This window comes from Rhea americana, unplaced genomic scaffold, assembly GCF_003343005.1.
Source record: "Rhea americana isolate MKP2758 unplaced genomic scaffold, rheAme1 scaffold_393, whole genome shotgun sequence".
NCBI classification, from domain to species: Eukaryota; Metazoa; Chordata; class Aves; order Rheiformes; family Rheidae; genus Rhea; species Rhea americana.
Genome location: NW_028186527.1, coordinates 1 through 21,980, shown reverse-complemented (window position 1 = coordinate 21,980; position 21,980 = coordinate 1). Strand labels below are relative to the sequence as shown.

Here is a 21,980-nt window from a genome sequence, read left to right as displayed (position 1 = left end):
ATGGAGGCATCAGAAGAGGACGAGGAAGACAATGAGGAGTTCCTGGAGCAGCTGATGGTGCGGACAGGACAGGGAGTGCCACTGCAGGAGCTGGAGGAGCAGTATGACGTGTTGGAGGAACTGGGCAGTGGGACCTACGGCCGCGTGGTGCTCACAGAACCTCGGGATGGTGGTGAGGGACTCAGGGGCACAGGGAGAGCTTGCTATGAGGGGTACTTGTTCCAGCTGTGTGCAGCTGTGTCCATGCCCAGCCCCATCCATGCCTGTACCCCCAACTGTGCCAGACCTGCAGGTGACAAGCCTCGTCTCTGCCCAACAATGTCCATGCCCAACCTGCTCTTTCCAGTTCATTCATCCCCATCTCTGCCCAGCAACTTTGGTACCAGATCCTGTTTGTAATTGATCCTGCCCCACATGTGCCCAGTGCTTCCCATGCTGACCCAACCCCACCTCTGCCCCATATACTCCCCTTTACATTCCAGGGGACTGACCCACTCCCTTTCTCAGGCTCACCAGTAGTCCTCAAGCTGATGGCAAAGGAGCAAACGGACCGGCGGGCATTCCTGCGGGAGTACTGCATCACCTTGTGTCTCTCCAGCCATGACACTTGCATCCGTGCCCTGCCCATCGTCTTTGAGAGTGCCACGCACTTTGCCTTTGGGCAGGAATTTGCCCCTGCTGGGGACCTGTGTGCCCTCCTCAATCCGGGGGTATGTGCTGCTACAGGGCTCTGCTGTGGGTCTAGGACACAGAGGGCCAGTTGAGGGCTCAGGAAGAGGGGTGGTACCCATAAAGTGTGGGGATATGCAGTAGGGTATGGGGAGAAGGTGCAGGGACTGCTATGCAAGTAGGGCAGTGACCCTGTGAGAGCAGAGAAATCCTTGCAGCAGAGTATGCTCGCAGTGACTGTGTATCTGTGTGTGCATGCCTCTGTACATGACGAAGTTTTCCAGTGGGTGGAGTGACTCTGTGTGGGGACACCTTTTGCAGTGGGGTGCGTGTTCACTCTGTGTGTGGGGAGTTCCTTTGCACTGGGATGCAGGCTCACTCTCTGTGGGGAGACCCTTTGCCGCAAGTGCATGCTTACACTGCATGTCGGGAGACCTTCTGCAGTGGTGCACACTCACAGTATATTTGGGAGACTCCTTGCAGTGCAGGGATGTGGCCTTGGGCAATGGATGGATGAAACGTGTAGGAGATGCCAGGCAGAGTACTGGGTGCAATGCCAGTGTGGGATGTCTCTGCTGGGTGTGGTGGTAGCAGCACCCAGGGCAGGCCTATTAGCAGGATGGACAGGAGGTCCTGCATATGGTGTGGACAGCAAGGCTGCTCTGCAGCAGGCTGTCCTGGGATCAGGCCATGCAGCAGGTGACAGTGCCACTCTTCCATGCAGGAGGGTCTTCCGGAGGTGCTGGTGAAGCGCTGTGCATCCCAGGTGGCTGAGGCATTGGATTTCATGCACAGCCGGGCCCTGGTACACCGGGACGTGAAGCTGGACAATGTGCTACTCTTCGATAGCGAGTGCCGGCGGGTGAAGCTGGGTGACTTTGGGCTCACACGCCTGCAGGGTTCTGCAGTCTGTGCCATGTCCAGTGCTCTGCCCTACGCCGCACCAGAGCTCTGCCTGCTCCAGGGCTCCGATACATTGGAGCTGGACTCCAGCCTGGATGTGTGGGCTTTTGCCGTGCTGCTCTTCTGCCTCTGCACAGGCTGCTTCCCCTGGGCCATGGCTGTCAGCTCTGACCCACAATTTGAGGACTTCAGTACCTGGCAGGGCAGTGCAGTGGGGTGGGGGGTGCCATCATCATGGCAGACTTTCGACTCTGGGGCACAAGAGATGTTCCGGCGCCTGCTCACACTCGACCCTGACCGCCGGAGCCCAGCCATCGAGGTGCAAAAATACCTGTCCCTGCCATGGCTGATGGCCCAGAGRCATGGTTCAGAGAGCACCAGGCCTCAGCTTGCAAATCATAACAGACAGGAACTGGCACTGAGCAGTTCCCAGGTCCCCATTGCCCAGAGCTGTGCCTCAGCCAGCAGCTCAGAGAGGAGCACCCCAGGGACAAGTCAGCCCAGTGCCCAGGGGGGGTTGGGGGCTGAGCTGAGAGGACAAGAGACTGTCAGAAGGAGAGAGCAGAGCAACAGCAACCAGAGTGGAGAAAATGGGGTTCCCACAACCCCTGCTAACACTCTGGCCCTGTGCCACTAGCCAGCATCTCCCTCCTCTAGGCTGGGTGCCCACAGACATCTGAGCCAAGGTCTTCTGATGGGCTGGGGCAGAAACCTGTTCCCTGTATGATGCCCTGGGCCTGAGAAGGGAGAGAGTACAACGGACATGGAGGGGAGTCTTGGAAGAGAAGGGCTCATGGGCAGGAGGCCAGGCTAGAAATGCGCTATAAACATACGGAGGAGAAATAATGCTTAGAGCATCCTCTGGAGAGGGTCAGGGACCCTAATCCTATGGTTCAAGATCTCTTATCCTGAAAATGAATGATAGTGCTAACCAGAGACAAAACTCCACCTAAACAACATGTGTCCTAAACAAAGAACCTAAAATGCAAAAGGTTGGCAAGGGAACCCCAAGGCAAAAATAACAAGTAGGACAATGAACAGTTAGGAGGAAAGCAATTAGAAACAGAATACATTAAGGTTGATATAAGATCTTTGTAATGTGATTCGTAAAACTGCTCAGTAACTCACAAAGGTATTTAGAATTCTGTCTAACCTGAACTCCATTCCTCCATCTTACACTCAAGGAAGTTGAGTGTAATCACAGAATCACAGAATAAGTAAGGTTGGAAGGGAACCCTGGAGACTGTCTAGTACAACCTCCCTGCTCAAGCAGGGTCACCTAGAGCACGTTAGACAGGATTGCATCCAGGCAAGTTTTGAATGCCTCCAGAGAAGGAGACTCCACAACCTCTCTGGACAACCTGTTCCAGTGTTCTGTCACTCTCACATGAAAGAAATTCTTCCTCATATTCAGTCAGAACTTCCTGTGGTACATATCATGCCTCTTGCCTCTAGTCCTTTCACATGGGACAAGTGCAAAGAGTTTAGCCCTATTCCCTTGACACCCTCCCTTCAGATAGTTATATATACCAGCTGCTATAATTAAGAAAGATATTAGATGACCTGCTTGGGGTTAATGAGCTGAGGAAATAAGTGTAAATTCTCAAAGCATAAGCTTGGTGATTCTCTAGTGCTTCTCTAGTACAGAAGGGCAAGCTGGATAAACCTGGGATTGAGTTCTGCCTGCAGTGGGCAGGATAACTGATGCAATTACAAGTAGGGAAGGACCAGCCAAAGGCAGTTCTGCACCAAAAAAAAAAAAAAAAAAAAAAAAAAAAAAAAAAATCAACCAACCAAAAAAAAAAGAATCTTCTAGAGCACATAAAGAGTAAAGAGAGAGAGCAAGTGCAACTTGAGATGGTTCTGGGTATGGAGGAGACAGAGGGGAAACATGGAAATAGACATTAGCGGCTGAAAAGATTGCAAATGTTCTACCTCTCCAGCATGAGCAGAACAGAAATCATGTGCTTAAGTGGTGAAACTAACTGGGTAGTTTGCACTGACATGGAGTTTCTGGGGCAAACTCCTAGTTTGGAGGTTGGGCAAACTTCTGCCAAAACACACTGGACTTTTGGGGAGGGCAGCAGGACCAGGTGGTCTCAAGCTCCTTGCTAGCTTTCACATCAAGATTACTTGCACCCCAGGGGCTGGAAGGACCTTTGAACCAGAACAAGACTGGGATCTCACTGTCCTGCAAATGCTTGGAAATGGCAAACAGTAAAGTCTGTGTTACTATCTATCTTGGGCAAAAGGGGTGTCTGACAAATGCTGTCCAGACATTGAGACCTACAGGGCTTAGGAAGGGACATTTTCACCCTGAAAACCACCCGTTCACAGCAGAGGCAAGCATTAGCACCTAACCTTGGCATAATGCAGTGTGCAGGCACAACTCCGCCTGTGTCCTGGGGTGCACCTCTTCGGGCTCTCCTGTACTCCTCCAAGCAGTTTGCACTTCTGGGCTCCTGGGGCCTCAGCGGGTGTCCCCTCTGCACTCACAGGTGCTGTGCCTGTGGAACATGTGCCTCTGTATCTAGGGGATCCCAAAAAGGCAGGGAGATGTTGCCTGATCCATCTATTGCAAATTACAAGGAGAGGTGGAAATTAGCCAAGATACTGAAACTTAATAAAGTTCTCTGTAGTTTTGTCTTTTTGTAACTGCATTCCATCTGTACTTTTATCTGAACCTGCTAATCTAGCCCTAAATCCTGTACAGGTATAAAGCTTGCAGAGCAAGGTGTTAAAAGAATCTTGTCATCTTCTCTTTATACTGCAAGTCTTCACAGCCTCCTGCACATGTGCTTTTCTGCATCTCTTCTCCTTAGGGCAGGAAGAACAAAGGGTAACCCCAGAAAGAGCTTCAGCCTGCTCACAGCTGGCTCCACGGCTCAGGTAGTGGGAGGGATTGCTGAGAAGGGGCCAAAAGAGATTGCAAGTCTGTGACAACATCCCTGAGAAGAGGGAGGAAAAAGGGGGTAAGGTAGAGGACATGGACTACAGAAGAAGTCTGATAGTCAGGAAGCATTCTGAATGCCTGACTTCAGTGTCTAAAATGTTTGTGGTCATTCTTTATCTTTAGCTGCCTCAAGTAAGTTCTAATAAATCACAGTGCAGCGACCCAAGGACTCTGGACCCAGAGGCTGTTATGCTGAGCTGGCTGGCRTTGCACCCCACCTCCAAGGGTGACAGATCCCATGCTCCTCAGAAAACTTGCCAAGGCTGGAGAAATGGGCTTGCTTACCGTGAGTAAGCACAACAGTTCATTTCTTCATGAAGATCATTTTTCTTTGAGCTTACATTCACATAGACAATGAAAGTCAACTCAGTAGATCAGTATTTGTGCTATAAAATAGTTTAATGAACTGTTTGTTGCTGATATGAATTATCTAATGCATTAATTCACTTAAAGAAAGCATCGTTGCAAGCTCACAGGTGCTGTATCAGAGAGGCTGCACTGTAAGCTATATGAGCAATTCTTGCTCAGGAAAACTTCCGTCACCTTGGGCTCCACTTCAAATGAAAATACAGGCCACTCAGGAAGAATTCAGTTACTTGTTGCAGGATCCCCACTGAACTGACTGTCTCTTCCCCTGTAGTGCAGAGAGCTCCTGGATGCCTCCAGGGTGTTTAGACGTCTAGAATTACAGCAGTGAAATCCTATCCCAGCACGCGACGCCTGGCTCAACACGCAAGCTGCAGGCTGCCAGAATAAAAACACGGCCCTGTGTACCCGCCTGGCTCAGTGCTCCCAGCTCACTGTGGGGCACTGTAGGACTGAGGCTGGAGCAAAGGCCAGTACTTAGCCTATATTCTGTTGTCTCTTAAATTAGGATTGGAAATTGTTCCCTCTCACCACCACTGCAGCTATAATTGTATTAAGGAATGAAATCATCTCCCCTGGAAACCAGCCAAACTCTTCCAGCCTCCAAGTCAGGTTAAACACATCCAGGCTTCCCACTGGGAGAGGTGTCTCAGTCCCCCAACCACAGAACATGCCCAGGAATTGCTTGTGGTTGTGGCCAAAAGGAAGCAAAACACAATGCTGATGGTGAAACCATGCAGAGTAAAGAAGGAGGGTACTGTCTGTGAAGCAGAGTTGTTCACAGGGAGCAGCAGGGCTGGTCATGCTTTTCTCTTTGGCTCTCTGGCTACAAGCTGTCTGATCCTTGGCCCACTCCGCTGTCCAGCCCTAGAGGCTGCCCAAGGACAGTATGATCTCCTTCCACTTGTTCTGCCTGGCCACTCTTGTTTTGGGCATCTCCTGCCACTGTGCAAGCAGGATGTACGGCCTTAGGGAGTACACAGAGGTTGTGCACGTGTTAATGCCCACAGGAGATAGATAGCTTTAGTTCTAGGGCTTTCTGAAGGCTCATAACAGCTATTTCAGTAAAGCTTAGCAGACTGATCCAGCTGTGCTGCACAGCAGCATGTTTGGTTGCAGACAGCTGAATGAAGAATGGCTGGATTTCACAGATGGGAAAGGGGGAATCATGTGAGACACAGCTGACTTCACAGATGATTTGAGGAAAGTGTTGGGGACATTTTGTGGAGTGCAATCTTACAATAACAACAACATTTTGGGAATCGTATCAGTTATTAGATGGAAGAGTTGGAACAGCAGCAGCTGCCTCTGTCAGACTAAGATGGGAGAAAGCTCATGGGTATCAAAGTCTGCTGGATTTGCCTACTCCTTAACAGACACCAGGCAAATGTTCCCATCTCAGCTTCCCGTGTCATGGTAAGGGGGACTGTACAACTTCAGTCTATGTAGTACTGAATTACACTGCTTCAGTGGCTTCACTGAAGGGGTAAAAAATTTGTACAACCTGGTTTCATCTGAAACTGATGCAGCACTTCACATTTCACTTGGGCCTGTGAGAGGCAGATGAAAATGAGCAGTTTGCAATGAGAATAGACTGCAGAAATCCAGACACCACACTGCTTAAATACCTGACTGAGAGACCAGGTCTGTTGGAGTTATTGTTTCTTAGCATCCATTGAGGTAGAGCTGTGATTTGATCCCAAGCCTTTGGTCCAGGTTCCTTGCAAACTAGCAGACGCTGCTGGCTTAGTGACACGGTCCACTTTCCTGACTCTTGTCACAGAGACACTGGGAAAAGCCTTAGGAACTGCTCACAATCTAGAGAGAAACAACTGAAGGTCTGAAAACCTCCCCTAAACCCTTCAGAAACAGAGACCCTAGAAAAGGTGGGGAGATCTTTAGGGGGGTTAAGATGCTGAAACAGCCCAGAGGTGCTATGAGAACCCCAGAGGACACAGAGTAGCTCTGCAGGCACAAAGAGCAGAGTGCTTTTTGGAAGAAATTAGATAACACAGGATTATAGAACATCTTTACAGGATTCTTGCAGGGCAGTCCAGATCCAGCAGGAGGAATTGGGGTAGAGGACAGCATGGTTTGGCCATGGCTTTGCTAACTCAAGCAAGACACAGCTCCAGCCTCTCCAGGCCATGGACACAAGCCTCCAAAGGAGATTTCTCAGTGGGGTTAGTTGCTGCTGCTACAAGGCTGATGAGGAGCCAATGGGAAACACCTTCCACTGTCTTTCCTGATTCTTTCTGCTGTTTGTGATTAGGGTGGTCTAAGTCTGCCTGAAAATGTAGGCTCCTCCAAGGAGATCATATTACCACAGTGCGCATGTAGAACTTCATCCACCCCATGGCCTGTCTCAGGTGCCAGAAGGTACTCTCTATCCCAGCTTCCCTTTCAGTAAAATCAGCCACAAGGAGTTCTGCTTCAAATTCATCCCAAATCTCCATAATCAAATGCAAATATTGAGACTTTGGGGCAGAAAAGTTCAAAATGTCCAGTTTTCCTTGGCTGGCCGTGATTCCAGAGGTGACACTGCAGGAATATGATTCCTCTTTTGGAAAGGTGTTAAATTCTACTCTTCTGAGAAATGGACTATATTTGTAAGGCTTGCTCAGCTTCCAGCCCTTTGTGTCTGGAAGAAATAGCTGACTGAGAGGAGGTTGAGCTCTGCCCATAGACAAGGGTATTAAGATTCACATTGATTTCAGACTTACTTTCTCAATAACTTCTCAAAGGACTTAATCTCAGGATACTTGTATTGAATTTTCCCTGTACGAAAATCGAAGAAAAAAAAMTATTATGAGAATCTTTCACTCTCCAATTCAAATGATCTTTCAAGTTGCCATTATAGACTGATCTAGGGCTGCAGTAACCCCAGAAGGTCTTGAGTGAGATGAAGAATAGATTACTGGAAATGACAGTGATTTATTCTCAATTCTCTTGGTTATTATTAATTAATTCTTATTTCTCTTCAGCTATGTCCTTCCTCAAATGATGGTGCAAGTGGTGTGGAAAAAACAGTATAATGCTTCTTACAAGCTGCAGAGTTTTTTCTTGAGAATAATGATGGGATATTGCAAAAAACTAAAACTATCTCAAGGATCTGGTAGTTGAGTTTTTTAAGATTCCTTTATGGGGAATAACTACTTGTTGCATTGAAGCAAAGAAAACAAGCCTGTTTTGACCGTCCTATTAGCATTTATTGAATTCTGAAAATCTCATTTAAACTTGGCTGTGGGTCTACTCTGAATTTAAAGTGAAGTACCTCCATATTCTCAATGAAAATCAGGAATGGGTTATTGTTTAATCACTGTAGGGGGAACCTGGATAAAGGTGCTGTCCATTTAGCCTGTTTTTAAAGGGAGGTTTTGTTTCAATTTTACATAGACTCCTCCAAAGAACGTGATTTGCCTAGATATGCTCAAAGAAGGACCTAAATTTTTGCTAAACACCTCTTTCTCTTGTAGTCATTTTGAATAGTAAAGGGGCAAAGAATTGCAAAGGTCAGTAATCACAGAGACGCATTGCCCATCAGGTACAATTGTCTTGTCTCTACCTCCATGCAAGATTTTAATAAGTTATCAGTGCTTACCAAGCTTTTTCTTAGTTTGAGCTGAATTGATTCCTCTTTTTCATAGCTGTATTTCCTTGGAAAGGGCTGCAAGTCACCAGACATGTTATGTGCATGCACTATTGCTGTGCATGGCTCAGATCTCCATCACTGTTTTGTCGGGCTTTAAAGGTCTCTCACAGGGAGCCATGAGGTGTGATGGTGCTGGGAGTGTTGTAGGCTCGCAAGAGAGTCATATTCTCTAGAAAACAAGAGACTCATCATAAAAATTGGTGTTTGCTTCCTAATAATAACCTCTGTACACACTTTGTTCTGTTTCATTGTACATGATGTAGGCTGTGTCTTTGATTCTGTCTTAAAAAACAAAACCAAAAAAACACAGCATTCCAGCAAGTGTTCTCTGAAGCACAAATATTTCAATGCAGAAGGTAAAAAAAGTGAATTTTCTGATGTCCTGTATTAGAGTTTTCACAGTCTRTGTTATCATTTGGAGATGTCTGCAATGGATTTGCCTTAAATCCTGTGGCAGGAACCCGTGGTGGAATCAGGCAAAGGTTGTCAAGGTAAGAAGAAAGTGTCTCCTTGGGGAATGGGCCATGTGGCAAGAGCAGCTCCCTGTAATGCCCCTTTGCAGCCGCCCTGCCCATTTTGTGGCGAACCTGGCCAGGCTGGGGTGAATGAGGTGGAGCCCTGCACTCCTCTGTGACACCTGCTGAGGTCACCACAGGACTCTCCCACATCACAATGGCAGTTCCCTCTCCCCAGGCACYCCAGGTTCTCCCTTCTCTGCAAGGTGAATCCTAGGTGCTACCTGCTGCTCTTGCCTCCCCTTTTCTCTTTAGGAGCCGCTCTGCAGTGAAAGGGAGGAGGTGAGGGGAAGTGGTGAGACAGCACTGGAGCCTGGGCAAGTGCAGCCAAGGAGGAGGAAGAGACTGGAGAGGAGTTTCTTCACTGGCAGATAGAAACTTTCCAATCTCTAGTCCCAGTGCTAACTTAGAGTGGGGAAAATGAAGACAGAAGTCCAGTATACWGCCCTTGAGAAGCATGACAAAGCCATGTACCCAGGTCTCAAAAATCTCACTTCCTTCGGTAAGGCCTTTGGGAGCTATTTTATGAGTGATGTTGCAGAGAATGTTGATGACAAAAATAGTCATGGAAACCAGGAGGTTGTTGGGAAATGGCTGGACAGGGCTGGYGGTTGTAACAAGAGCCCAGATTGACTGTCTTAAAAGCTATGGTGTAAACCTGGCAGCCAGAGCTCCTGGGTCCTGCTCCTATCTCTGCCTTCCTGAGGCACCCAGAAGTCCCGGGCAGGTGGATTAATGCTTTTCTTACAGCATGGTTGCCCACCCTGAGTTCCCAGCTGAGTACAAGAGCTGGAGCAGCTCCAGTGGGAGCATAGTGGATGACTGTATAGCAAAGTGGTTGGAAGTTTGGAAGCTTGCTGATGTTGAATTTGACATCTCTGCCCCTCACTTTCTAGAGATCACTTATATTTGGGATGCAGTTTTTCAGTACATTCAACAGCAGCTGGCACTGAACAAGGTGAGACAGACTCCTATCCTCCTCTTTGCCCTAGTATGGCTTCAGTAATCCTGATACCCATTTGCTGAGTGCACATATTCTTCCCTTTCTTTTAAAACAGAAGAAAACATACCAGAAGTTCACTGTGATTTACAAATGTGCCACAGAGCAGCTTCTCTATAAATTTAGAGAAAGAGTAAAGTGCAGCTCCAGTATGCAAAAGTATTCAGTGCTTGCTGGGGCTTCTCTGTTACTCACTCCCAGAGTGGAGCAAGCTAACAGACAGCGAAGACATTTCCTGGGTTTATTCTATTTGATCCACACACTTTGGATCCCACTCGCTGAGGGGTGGGAGAGATTCATCTGCTGTTTTACTTCATGAAATATTTTCTTAGAGAGTAAAGGAAAGAAGATAACATGTCCAGAATATATGGGTCTGCTGAGCATTCGTAAAGCGTCCCATCAARTGGGCAGAGCACAAAATACCATTGCAATGTTCTGACAAAACCTCACTCAGGTTTTCCAGCTAAGAAGTGCTTATTAATGTTCCTTCTATTTCTTTTTTTCTATTTTCAGGGTGTTAGAATAAGTGGATTGGGGACTTTCTTTCCTTTTAAAGGAAAATTATACACTGGAAAAGATGAGTTTTTGATTGTTCACAGACCTGTTTTCAACCTGTGCAAGAATGTTGCACGTGTCCATGGGCTCAGATATGCAAAAGTGAAAGTTCCTGGTAAGAAGATCAATTAAAATGCAAGAAAACAACCTTAGCTTGACAAAACAAAAAACCCCAAAAGGACTCTCTCATTTTGAATCCTGCCCAAATATAACCTCTCTTGGTGACCTGCTTTAAAAACCGGCTTCATGCTGATCTCATTTATTCACTGCTGGCTGATGAAAATTTACTATAGCTTTTTATTTTTTATTGTAATGACATTTAGATGAAACTAATGCCATGTACTTATACAGCATTAGATTGGTGGAAAGGAAAATGTCTGCATTTGTGCTGGCCCTTACAGCTATCTTTATCTAGAGAAGTGATKCAAAGGCCATTATAGAGAGCTTTGAGCAAAAGGTGGGAATGATAGCAGATACAAAAATAAACAGCTGTCGTTGTATCTATACCAGATTGCTGATACTCTTTCTTCCTATCTCTGTTTAAAGAAATCATTGTTGCACACTTGGCACATCAGTTATAGAGTGCTTTGAACTTGAGGAGAAACCAGTTTTTTTAAGGAGCTGTACTGAGGAGTTAGACAAAACAGCTCTAAAYATTGCCTGGAAGCTGCTGGCCCTTGATTAGAGTCTGCTCAACTGTTATGAATTACTTTGTTCCTTATATGTTGTCTTCTAGGTGTTACACAAATTGCTCCATTAAACTATGCTCAAATATCCATGGACACAAACATTCCTCGGAAGTTGGTGCAGATGTGCATTCAAGAGACACTGAAGATTTTCTCCAGCACCCTAGAGAGCAGACATGATGCCATCTTTATTTTTAACTACATTGGCATTCTTGACGTGCAAGGGAAAGAAGTGACAATGAAATTTTACAAAAAATTTATTGAATCTCTTGATAGGTCTGGAAAGCTAGTAGATGCTCTTCTTACTGTAAGTATATTATTTTTTCCAGGGCTACTTAGAGTTGGTTTGAAGTCCCATCAAAGGACTATAGAACTGAACCCTCATGGCCTGCCATGACCCACTAAGCCACTTGGGCCAGACACAATCTGCAGCAATGCATACTCTGTAGTGTTATCTGCTGCTGCTCAAGGGTGCTGGCAATGTGTACAGTAATCCTTTTGCTGTGCAAGGGACAGCCCTGGAAGGACCTTGCCTGAGACAGGAAGAAGGCCAAAGCAGTGGCAGAGGTCATGATGTGTCACTGACATGGTGCCCATCTAGTTCTCCTCCTGACCTGAAGGGAGAGAAAGGGCCAGGTGGCTGAGTTCCTCCACACTGCAGATGCAGCCACTTGACTCTTAGGAAAGACTCTGGGGAGAAAACCACCTCAGAGGCATTTGCTTTAAATTCAGGAGCGGTCAAAGCAAGCAACCTGACTGAAACCACCAGCCAGAGAGGCAGGCTCATCATGTGCCTTCCCCTGAGTTTGCTTCCACTGACACTTTCACGAGTAAACAAATAGTCTCCTCACTGAATCTGTTAATTCTAGTCCTTTGAGAGAGGCTGGCAATGTCATTAGTGTCTGTTATTGTTGCAGAGGAAATTGGTTGTTTCGGTCAAAGAAATTAGTCTTTCTCCAACCTGTTCTGGACATGTCCACCTGTTTCCCCAGTGAGTATATTTACTTCTCAGCCTTTGTGGGACCAAGTTAAAATCTGCTCAGCTCATATTTGGTAGTGCTCTTCCAAGTTAAAATATTCCAGTTAATTACTTGCTTGAATATTTTGGATTTATCACTTACTGGTAGTGTTTTAAATTTTACCATCATTAACATGATCTAGAATTAGTTTGATATAGAGAGGAATTTAGATGTCTTCCATAAGAGCTCCACTGCTCATTTTCTTTCTTTTGGATGCGACTACCAAAAATATTAATGTAAAARATATTCTAATATTGTTATGAATATAAAATGAAAGACATCTCGTAATGCATCAAAGATCACATGCATGCAAGTCCTCTGTGCTATTTCCATGTCTCAAGCGAATCAAAATATCTCTGAAATGCTATCTTCGGTCACGATGGTACAGGTAGACAGGCAAATAAATGAAGTTTCTATCTAGTGAGGTGCTGCTGAGCTCTTTCTGAGACCAGCACTGCTCAGAAGTTCCATTAGTGGCCTAGGATATGGAGTTGATTCTTCAGGAGATGCCTTCACATTAACTGGGCAAAGGAAACCTTTTTTATAAACACTGTTTTTTTCCCCAGATTTGAAGTCATGGTAGTATCTAGAAAAGTTAAGAAGTCTTCTGTAGAGGGAGAGGTGCTTGAAGAAGACAGTGATGATGAGAGCAAGAACACAAAAGGTAGTATAATTGCTCTTTCCTGAAAAAGGTCTGTACCTTTTCCTTCTTTTCATTACTGGGTGGGTGCTGAGAGCCCAGGCTACCATGGGATTTGTGGGATAGTAGAATGCACCTTCTGTGCCTCTATTTACCCATCACCAAAAGCCTCAAGGGATTCACTTTGGAGCAAGACCCCAGCAGAGCCTGGCACCACAAACTGCAGTTGAGAGTGCTGAGGCAGGTATTGCCCCTGCACTCTTTTCCCTGGTGTTTAACCGTCATTTTAAGAGTCCTTTTGTGCAGAAGGGAGTCAAAATTTGGGGAAGTCCATGAGYACTGGGAATAACAAACTCTGCTGAGAGTTGCGGTAAATGCGGGTGTTGACATATCTCTTGGAATCAATTTGATGAGAAAAATCATGCAGAAGACAAGTGAAAAAAGGGTGCCAGGCTGTGCCGAGACTCCATTTCCCTTTTGAAGCTATGAAGTCCAGCTCTTCTTCCTTAATCCCTCAGGGACATCATAGAAATGATGTGTTTGGGCTGAATACACCGTAACAGCAAATCTGAGTACAAAGGCATAGATAGAGCTCCAAGAATTTCTTCCCCCAAAGGGCTTGTTGAGCACCAACATCTGTCTCCACCCCCCAAAAGCCACTGTTCAGAGGAGGGACTAGCTGGGCCAGGAGAAAACTCACACCAGACGAAATAACGCAGCACTGTGGACAGTAAGGGTTGGACAGGATCTGATGTCAGGAAGGGCTGACAATCTCCTAGAAGACAGAACCACAGCAATGCCTCAAACAGCTTATAACATGGCGGAGCAGATCTGCACCTCTTGTTCTGAGAGGTGTTCTCATGTCATCCTTGCAGGGCACCTTCTTCACAAGTTCTGCATTTTGCGGGAAAGCCTTTCTCCTCAGAGACTAGCCAGGGCTGAGACGAAGGAAGAAGCAGAGGAGAAAGCCAAGGGAAAAGAGCCTCCCCCCAGGTGAGATGCTTTGTGGACTGGATTAAGTGTGGCCCCAAGCTCCTGTGCTTGTGTAAGATGTTTACAGGATCATACAATATCTTAGTTTGAAAGGGTGCTCAGGTCTCTAGTCCAAGTGGCTGCACAAAGCAAAGTCAGCTATGAGGTCAGACCAGGTTGCTCAGCACTTCATCCAGTCCGGAGTTCAAAACCTTCAAGGCCAGAGACTGCAGGCAACCTCTCTGGGCAACCCCTTGCACTGCTGCCTTTGGACACAGCGTTTGTATGGCCACAGAAAGGCTGTTAGCACACATCACCACTCAGTGTGCTTCCATGCTGGGTGGGAAGGGCGTCACAGGTTCCTGTTAGACTCATTTGTCTTTGCTTCTCTCCTGACTCTGCTCCCGGGGTCCGTATCATCTTGGTAACTAAATGCTGATCATTATCCCAGAAGCTGAAAGTCTTGCTCTCATTTTGTTTAGATTTCAGGGAGCCTGGTCTCTGTTTGGCAAGAGCAGTGTTCAGGGTCTGTGAACACCATGAGAGAGGGAGCAAGCGTTCAGACGCTCTCCAGGAGCTTCCAARGAGTGCAAGGGTGTGCTTGAGCTGTGTTCTAGCCCCTGCCTTGTTCCTGGAGGAGCTGCCTGGGAGCTGGTTAACCACATAGGAGCTCTCTGCTTCACTGGGGAGGATGCCACATTACAAGGAAAGTGAAATGCAGATCACCCTGTCCMAAGGAGGCTGAGCCGCTGCTTGTTTGTGTTTTATGTGGTTCCCTAGGAGCCCCTTCTTTTGTACTGCAGGCTACGTTTGTGGCCAGCATAGGAGAAGGGCCAGAGGTAGCTAGAATGGTTGGATTGTTCTTCTCACTAGACTTCCTTCTGTRCTTGACACTGCTCCCCACTAACAATCCATTGTCCAGGCACCTGTCCCTGCACCTGACACAGTTTCCCCCCAACTCCTCCGGCCTTGTTCCCTCAAGAGGGCCATAGAGCATGGTGTCCTGAGCTCTCAATATTGTGTCGTGGTGCCACATCTGAGTGCTATGGCTGTCTTCATTGGTGGGAGAAGAATCATGTGACGAGATCTCATTCTCCTGCAGAAGCACCTGCTGCTGCAAAAGCAAGCACACCACTTTTGAGCACAGGCTAGAGAAGAAACTCCTCCTGTACTCATACCTACTCATTCTGGTGTGTATTTTTAGAGAGCTCCCACAATGCCTGGGTTCTCCCAAGAAGAAATATGAGGCCAAGAACAGAAGCAGAAAATATCATCCAGACAGATCTTTGACTTCAGCTCCTCAATGTGAAGATCATAGAAGGGCAGGACAAGTATGTAATTATTGTGTTACATTAAATGTAGGAAAGCACATTTACATGGATACTGATTCTGAAAGAACCCCTTAGTATGTGTTAATTTCAATATTCAACTACTTCTTTTGAATCTTAGTTTCAAAGATACAGATCAACCTGTATTTTTACAATATCTTCTTCACGTCTATTGTTTCATGAAACACAATACAGCACATAATGTGATCATCTGTGGTCATAGAAAATATTTTAGAGTATGGAATGTTACTCAGTTATGGGTTTGAAAATAGCTGCTTTCTCCTTAGCTTATTCATGAGTTATTTCATTGGTCATAACAGAAGAGTTTTCTGTTTGGATCCACAAGAACTTAGGAACAAAGCAGTGCTGAGAAAAGCTCTCCAGACAACAGGAGAAGAGAGAGTGGGGAACATTATAAAAAAAAAAAAAAAAAAAAAGGATGGGAGTGTAGTAGTGCATGCTGTTGCGCTCTTGTGGCCCTACAGGAAATGTGCTACATATGCATGCAGCGGGATGAACGAAATCGCCAGGCATCCTTGGCTGAAGAGAGGCGAAAAAAAGAACTCACAGAATGGAGAGAACTGGCAGAACAGCGAGCTAGGAGAGAAAGGGACGAGATGTGGAGGGCCCAGGTACTTGAGGCACTTTAAAACTTCTGGAAGAGTAGCACTAGTCTCACTGTGGGGAGCACAGCTGTGACAGTTTCCAGGCCACAACAGTACTGCTAACTGGAGAGAGCGGGCCAGGTGGCTGTTGTTTTCATTCTTGACAGCTCATTGCTATGGGAGAGAAATTGCTGGAGGAAGCCGAGGGACAAAAGCAGCAGCCTACCATGGTGCGGGCATAACTGCAGGGTCTGCTCCTTGAAATGAGGCCACTTTTGCCTATGTAGCTGCACTGGAGCTTGAGCAGGACCTCTCCTGGTCAAATGGCTTGAGCTAGCTCCACCCAAAGGCCAGGAGGGAGGGAGCTCCTGRAGCAGCTTTTCATTGCTGTCTATATTAGCACGATCAGTAACAGTAGTTTTCATAGGAAAACACATCTTGGTAAATCCAGTCTCTTAACTGAAGTATTTGGACCTATTCCCAAGCACACTGGCATRAAGAATTCTTTCTATTGGYTTTGGTGGCCAGGAGATTGAATGTTTCATGTTCCCTTTGTTGGAAAGGAAGAATTCAGGGCTGAGTGTCCTGAGTATTACAATACAGAATCACTAGATATCTTCAAGGCTGTTGAGGGCTATTCCTGCCATTCACTCTGCAAGGCAATATGCACTACAGCTATTTTTCTTGCATAATAGGTGAAGCCTTTGGTAAAAAATCTGAACCGACAAAAAGATTTTGCTTTTAATATGGGGACTGCTGAGATGAAGAAAAAGGCTATTGAAGAGAGAAGAGAATGTTTGGTAAGACTGTGATTTTTTTAAAAAAGTAATTTCTACTTTGAGAACTTCTTTGTCAAAGCTCTAGCTGACATTGCTTTCCAGAAGCCACAAGTGCAGCAGAGAGCACAGATAGCTACGGCAAAAACCTGAGCTGAGAATGGGTCAGCAGGATCATTTGGTCTGACCTGCTGCACCCTCACAGCAGGATTCATTTAATAGATCCTGCTCATCAAATGACAGTCACCTGCCCTCAATGATGCAGATTCACTGATGATTATTCTACCTCATTCTGAGGTAGAAGTGTCCCTGGCTAGACTTTGCTCTCATGCTGAGGGCACGTTGGTTCTCTTGCTCCCATTGAGTGTCCTCACAGAGACGTACTCTGTGGTTTCTGTATTAGGGAAACAGCCCCGTGTATTTATAGTATTGTTTGAGAAGGGTCTCTCTTTCCTTGCAGAAATCCTACATCACCAGGAATAAAATTCCCAGTCTTCCAGACTACATTAGGACACCGACATAGTCGTACGTTCAGGAGAGGAAGTGAAAGAGAGCTGGGAGAAGGCTACAAAAAGAAAGAGCCAGACAAACTGGAGATAAAGACAAACCAGAGATAAAGCCTGGCCAAAACTCCAGGTTCAGGTGGAGGTCTTTGCTTCCTTTACAGCAGTGAGTTGATAGCAACAAGTCAAGGATGTCTTTCTAATACTAAAATCTACTTACAAAGGACAAATGAAGACCCATTACTGGTTTCACAGTTGGCATGACCTTCCTATGYCTTTCAATGAATTCTCTCCAGGAACAATGAAAAGAGGAGTTGATAAAACCCCATATGCTATCCCACACTTATTTGCAGGGTCAAAATAAAATAGGTATCACTATCTGGATTGTTACTGCTTTTTTTCTGGGGAGGTCAGGCATAGGCATGTTCTGCACTCATGCCTTGACCTCATTTTGAATGGAAATATTTGCAGGTGAATTCTAAGTGTTGAATGGGAATGAAAAAGATTTGAAAGACTGACATTTTAAAACTTAGTATTAGCAGAGAGAAGCCAGGCACAGGAGTGTAGTTGTTGATAAATGTGAGAAATGTGCTAATATAACAAGAGTTCAGCTCACTACCAATATACTGCACAGCTCATCCCTGCCTTTCAGGCCTGAGTTCTGTAGAGCTCTTACGCACTCTTGCTGAGGCTCTGGAGCTTTGAAAACTTYGTCCTGTAGCCTTCACACAAAACTTGCTGAGCTTCATAGGCAAGGAGAGTATAATTTTTATTCCTGACTTGTCAGTTGTTCTTCTTCCTAGATCTCTACTCCATCTGGACTCTGTAAAGTGCCATTACTGTCAGGTTCATTTTTGTATTGCCTCAATACCTACAGTTTTAGGGCACTTTTAGTTTTAATGTTACCTCTTTCAGACATGGGAAGAGACACCACTAACCTGCTCTAATGTGAACTGAAGGATTGGAAGTTAAAAAGTTAATCCCCTCCATACCTCCTGGACACATGAAGAAACTCACGGTGGAGCTTTTTCTAGGTGCAGATGYTTTTTGGCTTTGCTGCTCAGCAGCCACAGACAACAGCCAAAGACTCCCCTGCTGAGCTGCAGCTGGGCTGGAAAAGGCAAAGATGCCATGGAGTATGTGGGAGGGGGTCAGACTTGACTGCCCTGAAGTTCCTGGGCTCAGAGGATTCCAGGGATAGATCTAATGCTGCAGCACATGGCTCAAGGGCCTCTAAAGACAACTTGGACAAGAGGATGAATGCACAGTTTGTTCCTCACAATGGCAAAGAACAGGTTTGGTGGCGCTGGCTTACTACCATTGTTAACATGTATAGAAATAGAGGGTGGCCATATCACAAATAACAAAAAGGGCATGAAGCTGCCAAAGTCAGGACCAGTGAGGAATGGGCTAACTGGGATGGGGTATTTACTATGGCAGAGGGGAAGAAGATGAACCTATAGAGACAGGAGCCACAGAGACACGCTACTTTTAAAGGTGGTTTCTCAGCAGYAAGAATAGGAATATCCGCAACAAAGGACAGGGGGAAATGTGAGTCCACTGCTGAATGCAACAGGGGACTTGGTGACAAGGGACACAGAAAAGGCTGAGGTACTGTAAGCCTTTTTCACTTCAGTCCTTACTAGTAAGATTGGCCTTCAGGAATCCAGGTCCCTGAGACCAACAGGAAAGTCCAGAGCAAGGAAGACTTGCTTACCCTTGGTGAAGGAGGATCAGCTCAGGGAACATTCAAAAAACTTGGACATACACAAGCCTATGGGACCTAATGGGATGCACCCATCAGTGCTGAAAGAGCTGACTGAGGTCACTGTGAAGCCATTCTTGATTATCTTTGAAAGGTCATGGCAATCAGAGGAGGTTCCTGAGGACTGGAAGAAAGCAAATGTCACTCCTGTCTTTAAGAAAGAGTTCGATATTCTGATTGGCTCCACAGACCCTGTGCACAATAAAGATGGGGAAAGATTTCCTGGCTGCAGAGGCACTTTAAAACCCATGTAGGGTAAAAACTGTCAGTGTGTGACTGGCACTCCAGATCTGGTAGGAGCATATATGGACAGCCTGCTCTCCGCACTAGCCTGTAAGTCCTGTCATTATGGGGCATGACTTGAAGTGCAGTATCATATAGTGTCACATATGTGACAGAAGTTGAATGTCTCAGGATATTCAGGGCAGGGTTGGAGAATTTATGAGTCAACAGAGGCCTTGTTGTCATTCCATGGGATGGATCTCTCACACCAAAAGAGATTCTTTTTTTCGAAGAGGCATATATATCATATATAGAGGCATGTATAAACTTGCTTGGGTCAAAGGACGGAGGAGAACAAGCAGGTCAGAAAAGTAGATGACTTTTCTTTGAGCTCATGCCAGAGTAGTTGCAGTCCTCTTATAAGCAGTCCTCAGAGCAGTCCTCAGTGAGAAGACTCACAATTGTACCCAAAAGTGGCAGCCACCCCGCAAAGAGACCCTGCCATTTCTGACCAGGAGGTATAGGACATGTTAGGAGCACAGCTTTGGCAGAATGATAGTACCTAAGCCCAAAAGCATCACCCCCAACTCTCCTTCCCCTCTCACTTAAGGAGGCTGTATTGTTTGATTTGTTTTTTCCCTAGGCACAAGGTGATGCCTGAACACCTCTGGATACACCAACAAGGCTGGCCTGGGCACTTAGGAGTGGTGAGGTGTTGCAAAGTCCCAGCTGATATACTCTGCTTCTCCCCATGCAAGAGGACACTGTGACCTTAGCTCCTCCAAGTGCCTAGCATCAACAGAAGGAAGCAGCTCGGTGTGCAGATCCTACCCCTGGCATTAGGGATCCATGTTCTTTCCTTCACAATGCCAAAGGCCCAGCACTCCAGTGTTTCAAGGACAAGCACACATGCTACCTAGAGATACCTCTCATCACGTGGGAGAGRGCTGTCCTGGAGATGAGACCGAAACTCAGTTCGTCTCTTGAGCTATCCTTTCCCTAGTCTTCCAAAGGTCAYACCCTGCTATTTGCACATTTCACAGCTCAGCAAGGAATGTATCACACCAGTYTGGAAGCTTGAAAAACTTAATTGTTGCTGAATGGTGAAAAATAGATYTTGAGGTGTATGACTGCATGCAGAAATTGAAAGAATGAATTCTCTTGCAAAGCAAAACACATGAAGTGGAAGGTTTTTCTGTGCTGTGATCCAGTGTGACAGCAGAAGGCCTCAGCTTTATAGCCATGATTAACAAACACAGGTTGAGGACTTCCTGGCGTTATGTGGGCTTGAACTGACATCAGCTTGATTTGAGCTGTAACTGCAAAATTCCTGTAACGGGACTAATAAGAATTTTTGTATTGCAATTAAGACTGTTGGAACAATAACTGGTGAATTCTCTTTGATCTGCAGAGAYGTGTTGTTGCTGATAATAAAATCACAGAATCACAGTGCAAGTGCAGATCATGCAACCCTGAGTGCATTTCACTCCAGTCACAACGGTGGACCTTCTCTGCAACACTAAAAGATTAGAAAAAGTTTTACATGCATGTAGAAAGGCAAAGAAATATTGCAAGTCTATTTAATTCCTTATGTTACTGGAGCTGCTTCAGAATTTAGTAGCATTTGTGGTGCTCTGTGGACCCCTTGTGTCCAAACAAGGTAATRTGGGCAATTAATCAGCCTAGGGCTAAGTATGGCAGAGCCAAGATGACGCAACAAACAAGTATTGAAAAATACCTCAGGACAAAGTCTCTTGACGGTTCCTTGAGAGGAGCAATAGACTCTCCGGCTAGAAAGTGGAGAGCCAAACATCTGATGATTCCTTTGGCCTTCAGCCGCATAATACTTTTACATCCCACAGTTAGATCTTACTCCTAGACCTTATTCCCAACAGSTCCCCCTAGAATGAAGAGGATGTCTGATCTAAAGTCAGACATAAAAGCCTGCTGGTATTGCACAAAGAGTGTCAGGAAAAGATGTCTTTCCCTAGGCATTGCTGGCTGTGGACACTGCAGGATAGGGGGAAGACCTATCTGTATTTGCAGGACAATCTAATTCTCCTCAATCAGTTTCTTGTCAATCCTCAAAAATCTGCAGTTTTGACATCCAAGCTTTGGACTTATCCTCCTCTTCCACACTTGGAATATTCATTGTGGAATAYAATTACAACAGCAGGGACAAACTTCCTCTCACATTCTGGCTGAGACCTTCCTGCCTCTGCCTTCCCCCAGCCCCTGCACACATGGTCCCATTTCTACCCACAGCCTCTTCAGCTTGGGATGAGTTCTAGGCATGTGCTTTGAGTTGCCAAGAGGTAGCCAGAATCAGCATCTAACTCAATTAATTCCTGTGTTGTGAGAAACTGGAAATTGCTGTACCCAGCCTTGTGGCTCAGGGATTCGGATCCTTAACCTCACAGTGGAGTCACTTCCTCTAAAYATTTCCAGGCCTCAGAAAAAACTATGCATGCTTACGATTTGTATAAGCACTGCCGGGTCATGAACTTTTCCTTCATCTTCTGAAGAATCCTCCACTTCAGAACTATTATCCTCTGGGCCCTTTTCCAGCTGCTCCTTCATTTTCTCCTGCAGCTCTTTACCGTACCTCATTCGACGGAGATATATTGATGTAGGACTGTGAGTCTTAATATGTAACAGGTAAGATTTCTGCAAGGAAAGAGAGACCCTTCTCAAACAATACTATAAATACATGGGGCTGTTTCCCTAATACAGAAACCACAGAGTACGTCTCTGTGAGGACACTCAATGGGAGCAAGAGAACCAACGTGCCCTCAGCATGAGAGCAAAGTCTAGCCAGGGACACTTCTACCTCAGAATGAGGTAGAATAAT

The 21,980-nt window shown here is 46.0% G+C and overlaps 1 protein-coding gene across 1 annotated transcript; it reads left to right on the top strand.

The window, feature by feature from the left end:
- Positions 1 to 2,209, top strand: LOC146590951 (putative serine/threonine-protein kinase SBK3). Its single transcript, XM_085313687.1, has 3 exons — positions 1 to 172; positions 508 to 710; positions 1,394 to 2,209. The coding sequence occupies exons 1-3, from the start codon at positions 1 to 3 to the stop codon at positions 2,207 to 2,209; spliced, it is 1,191 nt and encodes a 396-aa protein (XP_085169813.1).
- Positions 2,210 to 21,980: the final 19,771 nt, after the last annotated feature.